Genomic DNA, 17,907 nt, shown 5'->3' on the forward strand with positions numbered 1-17,907 from the left:
GTTATTGTAGTGTTCATCTCTGTTTGTTCTGTAGATCTTCTTGCTCTTTTTTAAACATTTCTTCTATCTTCTCTGTCTGTTCCTCCATTCTTTTTCCAAGATTTTAGATCATCTTTACTATCATTACTCTGAATTCTTTTTCAGGTAGATTACCTATCTCCCGTTCACTTAGTAGTTCTTCTGGGGTTTTATCTTGTTCCTTCATCTGGGACACATTCCTCTGCTGTCTCATTTTGTCTAACTTTCTGTGTTTGCTGTTTCTGTTCCTCAGGAGGCAGGGTTTTAGTTCTTCTTGCTTCTGCTGTCTGTCCCCTGATGGATAATGCTGGTCTAAGGGGCTTATGCCAGCTTTCTGGTGGGAGGGACTGGTTCTTGCCCACTGGTTACTAGAGCTTGGTCTTGTCCCTCTGGTGGGCAGGGCTATGTGAAGGGGTGTGTTCATTGGGAAGCTGTGGGCTCAGGAAGACTTTAGGTAGCCTGTCTGCAGATGGGTGGGGCTGTGTTCCCACCCTGTTGGTGGTTTGGCCTGAGGTGTTTCAGCACTGGAGCGTACAGGCCATTGGGTGGTGCCAGGTCTTGTGGGAAAATGGTGACCTATGGGAGGGCTCTTGCCAATGAGTATTCTCCAGAACTACAGCCTCCATTATCTTTTCCCCTGCAGTGAGCCACAGCCTCCCCCTGCCTCTGCAGGAGACCTTCCAATACCTGCAAGTAGGTCTGGCCCAGGCTTTTATGAGGTCATTGCTTTTTCCCCTGTGTCTGGGTGTGCGCAAGACCTTGTGTGCAACATCCAAGAGTGGAGTTTCTGTTTCTCCCATTCCTGTGGAATTCCTGTGATCAGAACCCCACTGACCTTCAAAGCCAGATGCTCTGGGGACTCCTCCTGATGCAAGACTCTCATGATGGGGTGCCTGATGTGGGGATCAGAACTTTCACTCCTCTGGGATAACTTCTGTCATATAATTGTTTTCCATTTTGTGGGTCACCCACCTGGCAGATATGTGATTTGATTTTATCATGATTGTGCTTCTTCTAGTGTCTCTTGGCTTCTTCTTTGTCTTATTGGTAGTTTCCAGTGTTTTTTGGTCAATGGTTGTTCAGCAGTCAGTTGTGATTTTGGTGTTTTGGTGAGGGGGGTGAGCTCAAGTCCTTCTACTCTGCCATCTTGTCTCTGCCCCCATAAGCATCACTTATTAACTAATGTTTCTCATTTTCTTTGATAATAATATGTCCTTTCTTATTCACTAAGTTCTTAAGTATAAGGGTATATTACTTTAGAGTATACATAAGTATGTATACGTATGTTTCATTGATCTTCTATTATTTTGCCACAACCATAATATTTTAGCTATTATAGACTTTTAATATTTGTGTAATCTGCCCTCATTAATCTCCTTTAAAACAATCTTATGTGTTTTTACTTGTTTGTTGACCTAGTTATACTTAAAATTAGAATAATTTCAAGTTACAACAACTTGCCATTAGGATTTTAACTGTTAAATCTATAAATCTGTTAGAAAGTAATTCATCCTCCCTATACAGAAAGATGAAATAATAATTTTCTTTATATGGATTTTTAAATACTTCAATAAAGTTGTATAGCTTATGTAAGGTTGTACATTCACTGCTTAGCAAACATTTATTAGTCATCTCCTGGTGTTTCAGGAATATAATGGAAGTTGACAAAAAGCTTAAATAAAGTATCATTGAGACACTTTTTTAGAATAATTTCAGATAAGGAAATTGGGAAATTTTGAGGGTTAGCCAAGAGGAATACACAGTGTGCAGCGCTCATGTATAAATACCATGAATCCCTGAAAAGTGACAAGATTCCAGGAGAGGGGGTTATGCTTCAACTGAGTTTTGGAGGCTGACAGGCAGTTAGCTGGATGAAGAAAGCAGTAACTTCTTTTAGGGTGAGGAAACTGAAAATGCAAAGGTACATATTTAAAAGACATGTCATGGAAACTAAAGGGCAAGAATTTAATTGTGGCCAAAGTGTAGGATGTGAATGAGGACTGGTGAACCATGAATTTCTAGTATATATAGATCTAATTTTCTCAAATGGGCATTGGGTGACATTGGTGGGTTTTAAAAAGGGAAGTGACATCATATTTGTATTTCAGAAAGGTTTCAAATGGGGACAAGAAAGGAGTCAAAGTGAACAACAAAGGTTCATTGATAATTAATAAAAATATGTATTCAGTGAAAGAATGAATGAACATTGAATGAATCAATGAATGAAAAGTTAATGTATTACTACATTTAGCAGCTGAAAAATAACAACTTTGGTAAGATTACCTTTATATAGTCAAGTGGTTGCTATAGAAGCCAGTTAGAATGGAAGACTGTGTCACAGTACTGGATATTTGAAATGAGATCTAATGTTCTTGTATTCCAAACTAGTTATTGCTAGTTAGTAGGAAATAACTTAATGTTGTTATTTGATGTGTTGGTTATATATTCACTTTGCCACCTATTTTATTATCCTAATAGTTTTCCAGGTGGTTTGGTTTGGCTTGTTTTCAGGGTATAATACTGTAATTCCTGAAAAATAATAACTCTGTTTTTTACCTTTCAACATTGGTGTTGTTTATTTCTGTTTTAATATATTGGTCAGAATTTCTGGAATTAAGTTAAAATACGGTAGTGAACATTTTCGTTTTGGTTTTAATAATAGGGATGCCCTAATATTTTGCACTTAAGTTGATTCTGAAAGATGTTTTTAGCATATTAAACTTAAGACTCATTCCAATCCTATTTTAAATAGGTTAAAAATTATTTGGAAGATTTTGAAATTTTATCTAATAACTTCTGTGTTCCTGTTGAAATGCAGATATGTATTTTATGACCAGTTAATATGTCATGTTAAATTCATCAGTGATTTTAAATCATGCTTATGAAAAAATCTTCATGGCTGTGATATATTATTCTTCTGATACTGTGCTGAATTTTATTTTCTGTATTTTGTGAAGTATTTAAAAATGCTTATGGCCATAAATAAGATTTGCTTTATTACTCTATATTGTGCCTTACCCTGTTTTATATTCAAAGATAGAACCCTGGGATATTGTAAAATCTTAAATATTGCACAAAAATATTTAGTTATGTTAACTGGTTCATACTTAATGAGTCAGGAAAATAAATATATTTCAGATTTTTATCAATAAAGGTCATCATTGAGTTACATGACCTCAGGGAAATCTTTCTGTCTCTGGGGCTCATCTATAAAAATAAGGGGATTGGACTACATGAACTGTAAGGTCTTGCCAGCTCTAGCTTTCTGCAAACTTGTATTCATAGAGAAATCCCTCCAGCTTTATGCTAAAAAGCAATAACACTATGTAAGGTAGAAATGGACCATGCTATGATGACCCTTACAGATTTAGACTTGAGTTTCAAAAAGGAAAAAACAACAACAAACAAACAGTAGTACATTGTTCATCTACTTGGGCCCATGAGCAGTTGAAAGTGATAAATGTTGACCTTGTGATTTATCTTAAGTTGCACTGGAGAACTGTGGATCAACCGCCCCTCACTGTTTTGTTCAGTTCACCTGAAACATTGGATCTAAAGGGCAGCAGGTGGGGGATCAGAAGCCCGGGATTTGTGTCCCACTCTGTCATTTACTAGTTTTGGGATCCTAAGTCATTTAATCCCTTCAGGCAAGTTTTCTTATTTGCAAGATGAAATATACTTAATTAATCTTTCAGTTCTGAAGTTCTATGAGAAGCCATAAATAATCCCTCAATAAAACATCTTTAGTTTATATAGTCACCTGGGGTTTACTTTCATATATATTGTTCTTAATTGATCCTCTCCACAACGTTTGGAGGCAAAAAGCAAAGTATTAGTGACTTTATTTCAGAGTTAGGTCTAGCCTCCAGACTCCAGAGAATTTGGTAGTTTGCCCAGTGTGCTTAGTAAGTGGCAGAGCCCCAACTGGAGCCTAGGCATTCTGATACTTAAACTGTTCTTTTCTTTTTACGACACATTGTCTTTCGTTAAGTCCTGTAATCACTCTTTTATACTTTTCAAGCATTCTGGCACATTTTCCGGCTCTTTAAATTGTGAGGACCAACTATCCTTCTTCCCTTGGGGTTCATTTATGATTTTAAACTATATAACACTAACACTTTGTTCATGTATATGTTTAAATGATTTCTTGAAAAGTACTCCATCTAACATTTATTCCTTCTTTTCCTGATTCTCTTTCAGATAGCAGTTCTGTGGATGAAAAGGTTTTAAATCATACTTTTTCTTCCCTCCTGAGGGATCTTGTCTTTTGTACATGTTTGTTTGTGACATATTAGACCTGTTTTGGTTCTTCTGTTTTAGTTGTGAACTGTGCATGTTATCCCAGCTTTCCATTCTTTGGTTGTCCTTTAAGTGTGCCCCAATCTGTTGCATTTATGAAGAGGTTACCCCTTGCCAGCTTCGCTTACTTTAGCTTACACTTGCCAACCTAGGGGTCTGCTACGGTCAAACTCAGCATCTGTTTTTAAGTCTGGCGAATCATGATCTCTCTGACTGATTCATGATCTTCACTGCACATACCAAGTTTTAAGGGCAAATAGTATTTGGAATATGATATTTTCCTCGACTCTGCCAGTGCTTTTGTCTGAATGCTGACAGCTAATTTCAAAACCTCCACTCACAAAAACACAGTAGCTTTGACTTGAAGCTGACCCTGCTTAGCATCTGTCATACTAGGTGTTACGTGTCTAGTGCAGTTGACGCGTGTTCCAAATTCATGTATACACAGCTATAGGATGCTAAAAGCCTCTTTCTTTTGTTTTGTTTTTGTTTTTCTCCATTTTCATTTAAGGCTCGAATAGTAAGTGGCAGTGATTTGGATGCTTCCCAGTTCTCTGCACTTCAGGCGTTTGGTGGGTAAGTACATTCATAACCTTTCTAATTCGTTCCATTCATCAATGGTTCTCAACATATGTATTTTGAATGCAGAATGTTGCATGATGGCATAATTAGCTTGCCTTGCTGTTGCTTTCTTTTCACAGTAAAATAGCTTTTATAGTGTTTTAAAAAAAGTAATGTATAGATTTGTGTATATTTATGTTTAATTATATGAATAAACATTAACATGATCATTCCATACACAAAACATAACCGTATAATTTTACATTACTGAGTTCATGTTAATAAAATTAATAGTGTTTTGATCTACTTGCTTGCACTTTACGATATGTGCATGAACATTTTTTTTATGTCAATAAGTGAGTAAATGTAATCTTCACCATTATTTTTTATAGTTCCATTTAATGAGTGTATAAAGTATTTAAAATGTAATCACAAAATAATGTATTAATTATATTTTCTATGTAAGATACTCAAACAGCAAGGGATTTCCTTTAGTGCCCCTAATGATACATTGGTATCAGTTTGGCATGTGTGTTGTTAGGCCTTTTTCTGTGTGCTTGCAAACATATATGTTCTATAAGTTCATATAGAATAATAGTTTTGTTTGTCTCTGTGCGTTGAACATAAATTAGGCCATTCTATATATAAGGAAGCACTAGTTTAGTGCTGACATAATAGCAGATATCATTACAATTGTTTCATATATAGTGACTCATTTGTTCCTTACAATAGCTCTGTGAGGTAAGTACTATTTTGACCTCCATTTTACCTGAGGAAACTGATGTATAACGTAGTTGAAAACGAAGAAATAAAGAAAAGCAACCAAAACCAAACCTTTCTCTTCATACTCCTAGTAAGTAGCAAAGTCAGTATTCAAGTTAGTCTAGTTCCAGAGTCTCTGATCTTAATTACTATGCTATATTTCATCTGCAACTTGTGGGTTTCTTTTTCCTTACCTTTTCTTTTTTACTATTTGACAACATACCTTGGAAAACTTTGCACTTCATTATTCATAAGCGATGTAAATATTTCGAAACATTTATGTAATGTTTGTTCATCTATTAATGAATTTTCCAGAATATTTCTGTGTCATTATTGTAAATGATACTAGAACAAACATATAATCAATTTTCGAAGTGTAATGTGTGGACCAAAGCTAATGCACAGGATAGATAGGTAAATTGTTTTATAGGTGTTGAAATTTGAACATTTTTGTGTACAATAGAAATAGAAGCAAAATGTAGATATATGGTTTAGGGTTTTTTGGAGGGGAAAAGAAATAGTCTCACGGTTATGTTTTATAATATTCTCATCCTCTTCAAATGAATTTTGTTAAATAACATCCACATGCTATTTTCTTTAAATTAAACATATGAAAAATTTTAAGTTTCAAATTTAAAGCTCCTGGATAATAACATCATTTTTACTGAGATTTTTCAAATAAGTAACTAGATATTATTTATGTATACAAACATTTCAATGTCCTTTAAATATGTGAAGATTTATATTCACATCTGTAATGTCACAATAATTTAAATATGTTATAAAAACGAACTGTGGCAAAAGTTCACTATGGATTATTTATAGAAAATTCAGGTTATAAATGGATTACTCTCTCCCCACTACCCCACATATACTGTCTTTAAGTTTATAAAAAAATGATACTGTGACAAAACTAATAAAATGTTTATTTTAGAAAATAAGTTGAATCCCAATTTAAATTTAAAAAACATTTGTATGTCATAGTCTTAGAGGCTTATCTGAGTTTATGAGCTTACAGTTCTTTAAATTCCTACCTTCCTGTGGCATCCATCACTTGAAAACAACTTGCTTTCTTAACTCATATCTGAATATGGACTTTTATCATTGCCAGAGCAACAGAGTTAATCTCCATCCATGTTGTTGTTAAGTGTATGCTGTGTAAATGTCTAGCTACAATAGGTCATCTTTTCATTTCAATTCTTTAGATCCTTTCCACATTATTTTTCCAGAAATTTCCTATTTCAAGGGCTTAGCAAGGGATTTTGGAATTATGATGGTATGGGAAAGAGGTGATAATTTTTAGTCTACAAGAGAATTTGCTGTTATCTGAAGGCAGGTTCCTCTTGAAGAACCTGAAGAGTACATTAAAATGCAAGCTTTCAGTCACAACTTATTCCAGAAATATTTGTTTATTTTACTTTCCCTATCAGTATTTAAATATATATATTTTAGTAGAGTAAAATATTGCTGTAATCCTCAATATTAAAATTTCTGTTGTCCTGGGAAACTGACACTGGAACAGACTCTGAAAATAGGGAGTCATTGCTGCTTCAGGGCAAGGCTACTATATCCTTCACCTCTCTGCCGTCAGCATCCCTAATGAGTTCAGAGCCAAACCACGCCCATCCTTCCCTCTCACTTCTGAAGTGTCAATAAAAGCACAATCTATACACACTGAAACCCGATAATGGAATTAACAGTGCTGCTGATTTCTGCTCATTCTCTGTACATCTCCTGTAAGTGTTGCTGGAAAATACATGCCAAACTTTATTTTTCCTATCTGTTACAATAAAAATTCAGACAGGTTCTTGGAAAAGAACTGAGAGGAAGAGAGAAAAGATGCACAGAAAGAGAAGGCTGGAAAGATGCTTGTTTCAGTGAAATCGTTACATTTAACATTTAACATCTTAGTGCTTTCGTAAGAGTTTGGTAACTTGTCATATATGTAAGCTAAGAGTCATACCGAGGTGACAGACGTACAAGAGCTTTTGGGGGAGAAACATCTCAGGTAAAGTGGAGAGACAGACAACAGGAGTAGGCAGGAAGTGCCTTGGACCATGATATAGGTCTGATGCCTGGAAAAGAGGGAGGAGAAAGGAGGAGGACTAGGTATGAAAAGACTTAAACTGACTGCAATGAAACTGCCATGAGACTGCAATAAAGTGTCAGTCAGACCAACGGGGAGTGCTAGAGGTGAGGCTGTCTGTTACAGGAGTCCCACCTTGAGCATACAGGGGCAGCTTATTCCCCTCACCAAGTTCACTCACTGAACACTGACAGCAGCTTGGGGAGAGTTTGGCCTCAAGTGAACGCTGCAGTTGATTCTGGAGGTGTGGTTACTGAAGGCTGTCATCCAACTGTTCTAGATTTTCTCTGAGGAATATCTGAGTGATACATGCCCGTGGCTACTGAGCATCAGACATTTTGATGTCTTTAAATGTCACTTCGATGACACAGAGATTGACAAATAGAAAAAGAAAAGCTTCTGTTTTGACCTCCCTTTCAAATAGGTAAAATAGCAAAAGAAAAAAAAATACATGAAATAAGTGGTGAGATTTCCAAGGTTGTTCAGTTATTGCCATGAACGGATAACTTTGTGAATGTGAATAAGGCAATCATTAGCCAAAGTTCTGAACAATTCCTTTGTTTTTAAGTTTACCTTGATTCAAATCATGGTTTTTGTTGTAGTTGTTACACCTGACGTGAGTTAGGTGGTACAATATATGGATATAGCAGGTTTAATATACTCTTGATATTTGTCATTGGTGCTGGTATTGCTTCTGTAGTCTCTATAAACTTTAGGATGTCATCTTCTGTCTTCACGCCACCTTCCCTGGTGCTAGTTTTGATCTCCATGTTTTGTCAGGGCATGAAATCAGTCACTTAACATGGAAGCTAAACTGTTAAGGGGCTCCTAACCCATCTTTTCTCATAGCAGCAGTCTTTTCTCTGGTAGCTGAAAACTCTTTGTTTTTTCCTGTCTAGCCCATAAATGAAATTTTTCCCTGTCCCCTCAGGTAATTTCCTTACTTCTAAATGACAGGGCCAGAAATTCTCCTAAGCCTAGATCATGGCTCTTTCCAGAGCTATAAACCTTTCCCTGGGTCAATGGTTCATCATGCATTAAACATTCTTACATTCTCTGAACCAGGTTTGCCAAGTACCAAGAAAATGACAGCCCTGGCGTAAGTTTGCTTCACTCACAGTAGCAGGTGACTCTTTGGAGAAAAATGGAGGCCTTTTTCTTTGACTTTCTGATTAGTGTTTTCATGGAAGAACTCCTTTTCTCCCCAGGGGCTTTGGTAGAGGAGTTCACTATAGATTTAGAGAGAAGTGAGTTAGGATTAGGACTGTTAATTGTTATAAGGGTTATCAGATGCAAACAGGATCTACTTTCACAATTCATAATTGTACAGCAATTCAGTCACCATGCCTGTACTGTTTTCAACTTATTCAGATTGCCATCAGTCTAGTTTAAGTCCTCAGTAGCTGTTACCTACGCAGTTGCAAGCTTATCTTCTAGCTGATCTTCCTGCATCAATTTATTCCTCCACGTTAAGTCCAATCTATACACTGTTAAAGATTAATCTCCTTAACACACAGTCTTTTTCTACTTAAATGTGTCTAATGACTCCTCATTTCTGCAATGTAAAGTATGGCTTTTTGTACATGGCTTTCAATATACTTCTTCATTTCTATTTTTCTCTTGTACAAAAGAGAAATATTATCTACCTTATCTGTGTTCTTGTTTGTGTCATTCCTATGGCCCATATTAATTTCTTAAATTGCATAACCTTAACAAGACTCATATCCTTGATGACTTGATTTTAAGCTCTTTAAAGGCATAGAGTTGGTCTTTTATTACTTAGGTTTCCTTCTATAAAGTTTATGATAGTGTTTTGCCCATTTAGGACCTCATTCATAAGTTAATTTTGTTTTAGAATGGCAGTCTCTTCGATCAGTTGGTTAGAATTACTTTCTAAGAGATTCAGGTCTACCACATTTTAAGAAAAATTATTCCTGAAATAATTGTGGTTTGAGGATCAGACACACATGAGAAGTACTCTGAGTTTTAAAAGCAGCTTAACCCACCCCTCAAACTCAATGTTACTAAGCCCTTACAGGAAAAAATATCATCAGGGGATTTTTCTCACAGTAGATGTAACCCTAGTTGACTAGGAGGCCACTTTGTTTTGGATTGTGAATCTCCTTTTCTCCATTTTGGAGAAACTTTTGAAGATTCTACTGAGAAAATTTATAAAAAATATTACTCTAATTATGCTAAGATAAATTTTATCCTTTCATTCTCTTATCAGAAAACCTTACCACTTTAGAAAACTCTAGATATAAATTCACACTGTATTAAAGATTTCCTGTAATAAACTCCATTCTTACTACCTGAGAAAGGAGAACTTTGGTGATTAATAATTGAACGAACTTTTTCACCTTGTCCTTTATAAAAATAATAAAGGGAGTTGTCTTGCTTAATCTATTACAGAAAGAATGAAACCTGGCATCTCATAGCTAATGTCAGACATAATCATGACAGTGGGTAGTTATATCAGCTAGAAAAGAATCTCACATGAGGCTGAGACAGTCCCAACCCTACCACAGACTCTGGGTTATACCAGGTCCACTAGTGCTCAACACTCTGCCTGCAGTCCTCCTGCCAAGCAGAAATGTTATATTCTATACACCAAGATTTGGCCTACACAGAGAGCCTCTTAACTAGGAAAACTGACATAGATAAGGCCATCAACTTTCTAAAACCCATGTGTCAAATACTGATTGCTAAGCCATTAGCTTCCCATGGCCAAAACAAAAACAAAACCAAAAAACCCTGCCTAATTTTGGCCTACCACCAGCCATCAGTTTCCTAGTTCATGGTGAGCTGAAATGCTTCATTAGACTCTTGTAACTTACTCAGAGAGCACCCAGTACCTCTATTGAGAAAATCTTGGTCATTAGAGAGTACATTTTTATGTTAGCCACAAAGACCAGCCACTAGACTGACTCCTTCAATGTATGAACCTATGAAACACCAGCACCACATTATCAGACCCTGTTAGTGTCTAGTGTTACAGTCTAAACCAGGCTTATAGATGCCATAGTTTTCTTGGAATGGATTATAAATCATTTCTTTCAGTCATATTTTTTCCTACATAGATATTGGCAAATAATTCACAGAACTCATTCAAAGGATTAAGAAAATGGACCTGTTACCTCATTACTACTAGCTTATAGTTCACAAAGTTAGAGATTGACACCTTGCCTGAGTTTGTAGCTTAACATTTTTTTTCTGACTACAAATGCAGAAGGACACTTGAGTATGACCCACTGTCAATCCAGGGATACTGTACAAGGCTCTCCAATCTTCTGGTAATATTAGCGAAAAGCTTCTGCCATCCACAAGAGACCTGATGTCTACTCTAAATGAGACCCTTTTCTGTGCCAAGAAAGCAGTCCATGGAGAATTCCTCACCCAGAGTACATTTGTACTTCTGTTATTAAATTGTTCATAAGAATATGCAACTTCAGGATCATCCTGGGTTGCAGGATTTCACTCAGCACATAAAGGTCACTCTCTTATTTTTAAGGAAGATAGGTTTACAATTTTGATCGAGAAGATGTGTATGACTCTTCATCCATATCAGCCCTGGATGCAGGAAATGCCTTCATTCCAGGGAAGGAAAGCACAGCCACTCCCAGCCATCATCAATGCTGACAGCTTTCGTTTAGCCAGTTCCTCACCCTGGAGCCTTCCAGAACTGTTGCCTACAGCACTGGTTGGCCCCTCAGAAACGGCCTGCTTTTCTTTTTATCTTTAGGTGACTGCCAAGCAAAAACACACCCAACAGGAAGTGTTAGAAAATTACCAGCTATTAGTCAAAATCATTGAAAATAACTCCTCTAGGTAAGATGGCAGTTATGACTACCTTGCTTCCTAAACCAGAGGATTCTTTCCAAAACTTAATTGATACGGCTATTGAGTACATCGAACATACGTGAACTATCTTAGGGGAAAAAAAATGAGCTTGATCATTGTATATCCCGGTAAAGCATATGTTGAATGGGGTTTTAAGTATCTTTTAATAAATGAATACCATATTCCATGAAGGCAGATAATAGAGATTCCTCTTATAGGCAGACAATAGAGTAGAGCAGAAAAACAGTAATCGTCTCTGCTAACAAAATAGTTCGCCTCCATACCTTGTAATTACTCCTTATTTGAAGTAACAGGTTTGCTTAATCCACGGTGTGTTCTTAAATATTGAACAGCTTGTTGTTCAAACCGTAATTCTCAGATATGACCAATTCTACATTGATGTCCAGTAGGTAGTTCTTGGTTTTTAGTCTTTCTTAGCATTTAGAAACAGTATGAAATATTATAGGGGGAATATAAGGAAGCATTTTAGATATTTTAAAAATGGGGATGATGTTTTAAATTCGTAATTATTATAACAACTAATATTTTTTCTAGTGTTACAGAGTATAACAGACCCATATCTATGCGTTATTTATGCATTATCTTCTTTAATCCTCATCACAACTTTTCGAGGTAGATGTTACAGTTATTTTATTTTTCAAATGAGGTTACTGAGGCTTAGAGGTATTAAATATGGACAAGGTGAAATAGTGATTATTAGAGCTGAGGCTTGAACTAGGTCTAACATATTCCAGGGCTTGGCTGCTTTACTATTATGCCACACTGATGTAATCTGCAATAGATGATGCTTGAGTCTATATCAGTTCTTTGTAATTATATATTATATTTTGAACTTGATATTTCATTATGTATTAGTCTGACAAGGTTTCTAAATAGGAGTATCGAATAAATGTTGTATATATATTTCTATCTAGATTCCAGGAAAGTGTTTGCTAAGGGTTTTTGTATTATCCCCTAGAAATATGTAATATTTCATAATATCACTGAGGTGAATTAGTGATGGATTGAATGACTGAACCCAGAGTATTAGACAGGTTATTTTTAGTTGAACTAAATGGAAATATGAAAGATCTGATTGTAGGATTTGAGGGTGACATGGTTGGGCAAAATAACTAGTATTATTAGATAATGGAGTTAATATCTAAAAGATTTTTAGCATAGTACAACTGAATATAACAAGATGAAGTATAAATAGTTTATCCTGACTGATATACTAAGTTACTATGCAATAGCCTACCATACTACCCCGTTTTAGTGTATTAAATAAAGGTTTATTTCTCACTCATACTGCGTTTTCAGTGCATATAAAACAAGGGAGGAGGATGTACTTGAGAGTTGCCCAGGGAACCAGGCTGGCAAAGGTTTGTCTCAACACACACTTTCATGTTTTCACTGTAGGGAAATTAGGATGTGGCACACTGGACTCTAACTCGTAAAACTTCCAGTTAGACGTGACATGCCTCCCTTCTGTTCATATTACAATGGACAAAGCAAATCACGTAGAATAACTACTTTAAAGGGAGGGTTGAGGTGCAATCCTATCATGTGTCTGAAAGGACGAAAGACTTGGAATGTTTCTCAACAGCCCTAATTATCACAACTAGGGATAAACGTGGGCTTTGAACTCAGACCCTATAGAAGAGAGAGAGCAAATACAGTTTAACATCAACGTATGAAGAACTCCAAAGTGTTCATTGAATCTAGTGGCAAATTAAATAAGGTTGTGGTACTAGTGCAGGGGGCCTGCAGGGAAAGCCCCCATAGAGCACATGGAGAGAAATGCAGGGTTGGAACGGGACAGAAAGCCGTGCACTTGTTGAGCTCCTCTGCTTCTCAGGACTGTGTGCTCAGTTCAGGGACTAACACCTGAACAGGGTGTAGACAAAAGAGAAGGCTTGCAGATCAAACAAACAGGTTGAAAAGGGGTCTCAAATCATACCATAGGAAAAACCACCAATGAGCCAGGGACACTGAATGTGGAAAAGAGAAAGTTGTGGTGAGAATGTGCTCAAGGTCTTCAGATATTCAAAGGATTAGGTGTGGAAAAAGGGATAAATTGTCCTGAGATTCAGAGGGAAAACCATGGCTTACCGGTGACATTATGAGCAGGCAGACTTTTCAATATGCGAAGAAATTTCCAACAGTAAGAGATTTTGTAAAAACTAAATTCTCCATTTCCAGAGAGATTTAAGTAGTTTGGGTGATCACTTGTTAGACATGCTGCACAGGGAATTTAAATATCAGATGTTTGATTCTTTAAAGCCTCTTCTAACCTTAAGATTCTATTACATCCTTTCCTAGTATAATCACTCTATCAGACACATGTTGCTGTGTAGTAAACCACCCTAAAATTCAGTAGCTTAAAACAATGCGTCTGCTAGTCTTGTCTCATTCACTTAGGCATGTGTGGTCCGCTGGACAGCGGCTGGTTCTCACATGTCTGTGGGTATATGGCTGTTATCTGGGCAACAGAGGAGAGCTGGCTCTACGTCACTCATTGTCCAGCCAGCCAGATCAAGCTTATTCATATGGCAGTGACGGGATTCTAAGAAAACTAGTGGAAGCAGCAAGGCTACTTTAAGCCAAGGCTGGAACTCACAACCAGCACTTTTGCTACGTTCTGTTGTCCCGAAAAAGTAATAAATTCAGCTCAGATTCAAGGAACATGGACATAGACCCTGACTCTTTATGGGAGAAATGAACTGAGGCCAATTTTTTTTTTAATGATCTACCATAATTATGTATACCTATAATTAAATATTCAAAAGTAACATATTTCTCATAATTTGAAGAAAATAGAATGTTATTCCATGTATTTACCTTTACTTACAATATGATCGTCTCTGTACTTGGAATAATAAAAAAGTAGGAATTACTATGAAAATGCCAGAATCTCATTTTTGGGTATTTAACCACTTACCTCAGCTACAATACAAGGTAAAGTGTGACTTACTTTCCAGTGGGTAAAGTGCTCTGAAAATTTATAAAAGGAAGATATTTCTGATTTGGAGTTATCAGGGAAGACTTTATGGAGAAGATGGCACTGAATTGGGCTTTGAAGTTTCTGTAGGATTTTGGTAATTGGATATAGAAAAGTCAGAGCAGGAAGCAGTACAAACGCTTAAATAGCATCATGGGCAAGAAAATGTATTGGACAATAATTTGCCGGAATGCATGCAGGAGAAAAGTGGAAGATGGGTTTGGACAGGCAAGTGGAAACTTTGAATGCCTGACTATAGATATTAAATATATTAATCTTTTGAATAATATATCTATAACTTTGAACTCCTGCATCTTGTGAAAATGACTCAGTTGTTCTGGGAACATAATGGTTGAACAATAACCAGTAGATGATGATGACAAGGAAGGGAAGAAGCTATGAATTTATATTCACAAGATTGTATAGTTTTCTTTAACAGAACAGACTCATCTGCCAAAAGTACAAGAGACAATTTTTAGATACACATTAGTCTTCAGAAGCAAGTGTGCTCAGGCGTAGCGGACAGGTTCTTTTGTCCGGAGTACTTTGACATAACTCTGTCAACCGTGATAAGCATCACTGCAACTCCTGCTCATTATCTTGATGTTTAGACTCTAAGGTCCCAGGCAGGAAAGGCCGAAGCAGAGACTGGTAGAAGCCATTGCTGCTCAGAATGATGTGAGTATAAATCTTTTCACACAGAGTGACACCATCTGCCTCATAATCTTTGCATATAAAGATTCCTTCAGGAAACAAAACTTGAAATAATTGTACCAGGTGACAACTACAGTGACAACTACAAAATCTCAAGTTTCAGAAGAATCCCCAAGTTTAGTAAAATGCATTTATTTGTATCAAGTATAGGAAGTTAAAAAAAAAAATGGAGACATAAAATTTCTTCTGGAAATGCAAATTAATCCAAGTATACCATGAGAGACATACAGTGTCCCTTATAAACTTCACATAGGTAAAAAGCAGAAATGTCAGAAGTGATGAAATATGTTAGTTGGTCTATGAGTTTGTCTCACTGGAAATGTAAGTGCTTAGAAGGAGTTTAAAAAAAAAAGTGGGCTGACAGTATTTGCTGTAGCTATCTTTTGCTGGGTTTTGGGATTTGGAATATTTTTTGTTGTTTATTTACATATTTGCTTTTCTCTATATCTTCTATATATTTTTGACTTTTCTATAATAAATGTGTATTAATTCTACATTTAAAATAAAAGTATAGGAAGTACCAAAGCTATAGCACAGGAATGAATGAAACCACAGATTATACACAACAGAGTATCCTGTCTGGGTCAGAGTTGAGACTCAGATTTGATCAATGTGGTGAGATCTGTGAAAGCTCTTGCCAAGGTATGTATCTGCCTTCGTTGATTTATACAGAGTTTGAAGAGAGTACGTGAGCAGTACTCGTAATTGGGGTTCAGACTTAGACATATTTGGTGGTAAAGCTGGCTTAGCAGTAATGAAAGTGATTTGCAGCAGAATTCAGGGAAGGACAGGGGGATTCCTGTGAAATGTCTAATCAAAAGGGAACAAAAGTAGCCTTTTGTTGGCAATTCAGACTAAGACCTGAATAGTAGGGGGAAGGAGTGTGTGTGTGTGTGTGTGTGTGTGTGTGTGTGTGTGTGTGTGTTAAGCTATCCTTATCCAGCCTTAAAAACTTGTATAAGTGACTTGTAAGGAGAAAAAAGGGTATATGTGACTTTTACCTGTTCTTTTGAGATCCGGGCAAAACTGCTGAGTCCCCCTGCCCTCCCCAACTGAGTACAAACAACTCAAAGGGTACACACTAGAGACAGAACACTAAGTAAGGGCTAATAATATTTTCAGTTCTTTCATTCAGCCAATGGGACCTGAGGAGGGGAATATCCTGCATCATCTCTGAGCAAAAGGCAAATGTGGTATATCAGTGAATATACAAGCTTTGGAATTAGAAGTCCTCTTTTTCAATCTTGACTCCACCATTTATTAGCGGGGTGAGCTTGGGCAAGTCATTTAATCTGTAAGTCATGATGCCTCATTTGAAAAATGTGGATTATAATCATAACAGTTAGCTCACAGGATCGTTTAATGCATCTCAGCTTTTTCACCCAGTACATACAAATATAATAGTTTTATGATACATTACCGGAAAAGTAAAATCTTTGCTTATGGTGGCCAGAGATAGGGTCTCCTGGGACCGAAGAGTTTTGCAGGACACGGGTCTTTCAGTGCTAAACCCGGGAAAGCCCTGAGCAAACTGGGTTGAGGTGGCCATCCTCGAGGAGACGAGGGACTCTGGGTGCCCCAAATGGCCACTAAGGTGGTTTCTCTAAGATCAGCATACCTGTAACTCATGTGTAGCTCACTAGAAACTCTTGTTAAGGGAATTAAATTAGGCAATATACTTCCTTCTATGCAGCTCTACTTCTCTGGGCTTCTGCCTGAAAAAATGCATGGATTCAAGCTTGGAGAAGTAGTTTCCTACTTCAGTTTCTTGCTCGACATATTTCATTAGACATGATTGTTTGCCCCTCGAAAATACAACGGTCATATCTCAAAGGCAAAGGAACAGGGAAGAGAGGGGACTTAAGAGAGAGAATGGAGAGTCCATTTCTGATCTGAATTGAGAGAAAAGGAGAAACGGATAGAATACAAAATCTGTTCTCTTGACCCTTTGAGGAAGCTACAGTAAGTAGAACTCAGCAGGGTTGCCTCTCTTTTCTAAAAATCTTTGATGTTTGACTGAAGATGTGGCAGATACTGACAAACTTCCCCCCTTTTAGTGTGTATTACAGTCTAGTTCTCTGCTTTTATTCACTAGATATTAGCCTTGTCATCTCAAATGAGATAAGCTTGTTCTTTCCTGCTATTGCAAGCTGAGGCATGGGCAGGCTTTTATTTCACTATCTCTGGCAGAAAGGGTGAACCTCTTGGAGTCAGAGCTGAAAACAGATCTGACCACTGCTTAGAAACTGGACACTTCCTGCATCACACCATTAAACATCACCCTAATGGCAATGTGTCTTATTATTATACTTTGGCTGTCTCATACTCACTACTGAGCAGGCTACAATAGAACTAATAAACATTCTGATACAATAATTTCCAAGTTTCTCTATCCAAATTCTGTTGAGACCATTGAACCAGACAGCATAAACACAGAAAAAATCTGATATAAATATCAATGGCTTGAGTAGAGAGGAAAGACTTAGGAGGACTGTATAATTTTGGAGATAAGTCAGTACATTTAGTGAGAGTACACCAAGAACAAAAGCACTCTTTATTCTAAGGGTCTTTTTTGATTAGAGGGTGCAAAGCATAAGGCCATCTCTCTTCTTGTGCATGTTGCATT

At 36.8% G+C, this 17,907-nt stretch overlaps 1 protein-coding gene across 4 annotated transcripts in view; it reads left to right on the plus strand.

Moving 5' to 3' along the window:
* Positions 1–17,907, plus strand: part of UNC13C (unc-13 homolog C) — a 615,854-nt gene that overhangs the window by 150,509 nt on the left and 447,438 nt on the right. For all 4 annotated transcript variants that reach the window (XM_067747577.1, XM_067747567.1, XM_067747553.1 and 1 more), the window contains 2 exons: positions 4,219–4,241; positions 4,829–4,893. In XM_067747577.1, the coding sequence (XP_067603678.1) occupies positions 4,219–4,241; positions 4,829–4,893 (88 nt within the window). The remainder of the gene's footprint in view (positions 1–4,218; positions 4,242–4,828; positions 4,894–17,907) is intronic.

Source organism: Pseudorca crassidens, chromosome 1 (assembly GCF_039906515.1).
Source record: "Pseudorca crassidens isolate mPseCra1 chromosome 1, mPseCra1.hap1, whole genome shotgun sequence".
Taxonomy (NCBI): domain Eukaryota; kingdom Metazoa; phylum Chordata; class Mammalia; order Artiodactyla; family Delphinidae; genus Pseudorca; species Pseudorca crassidens.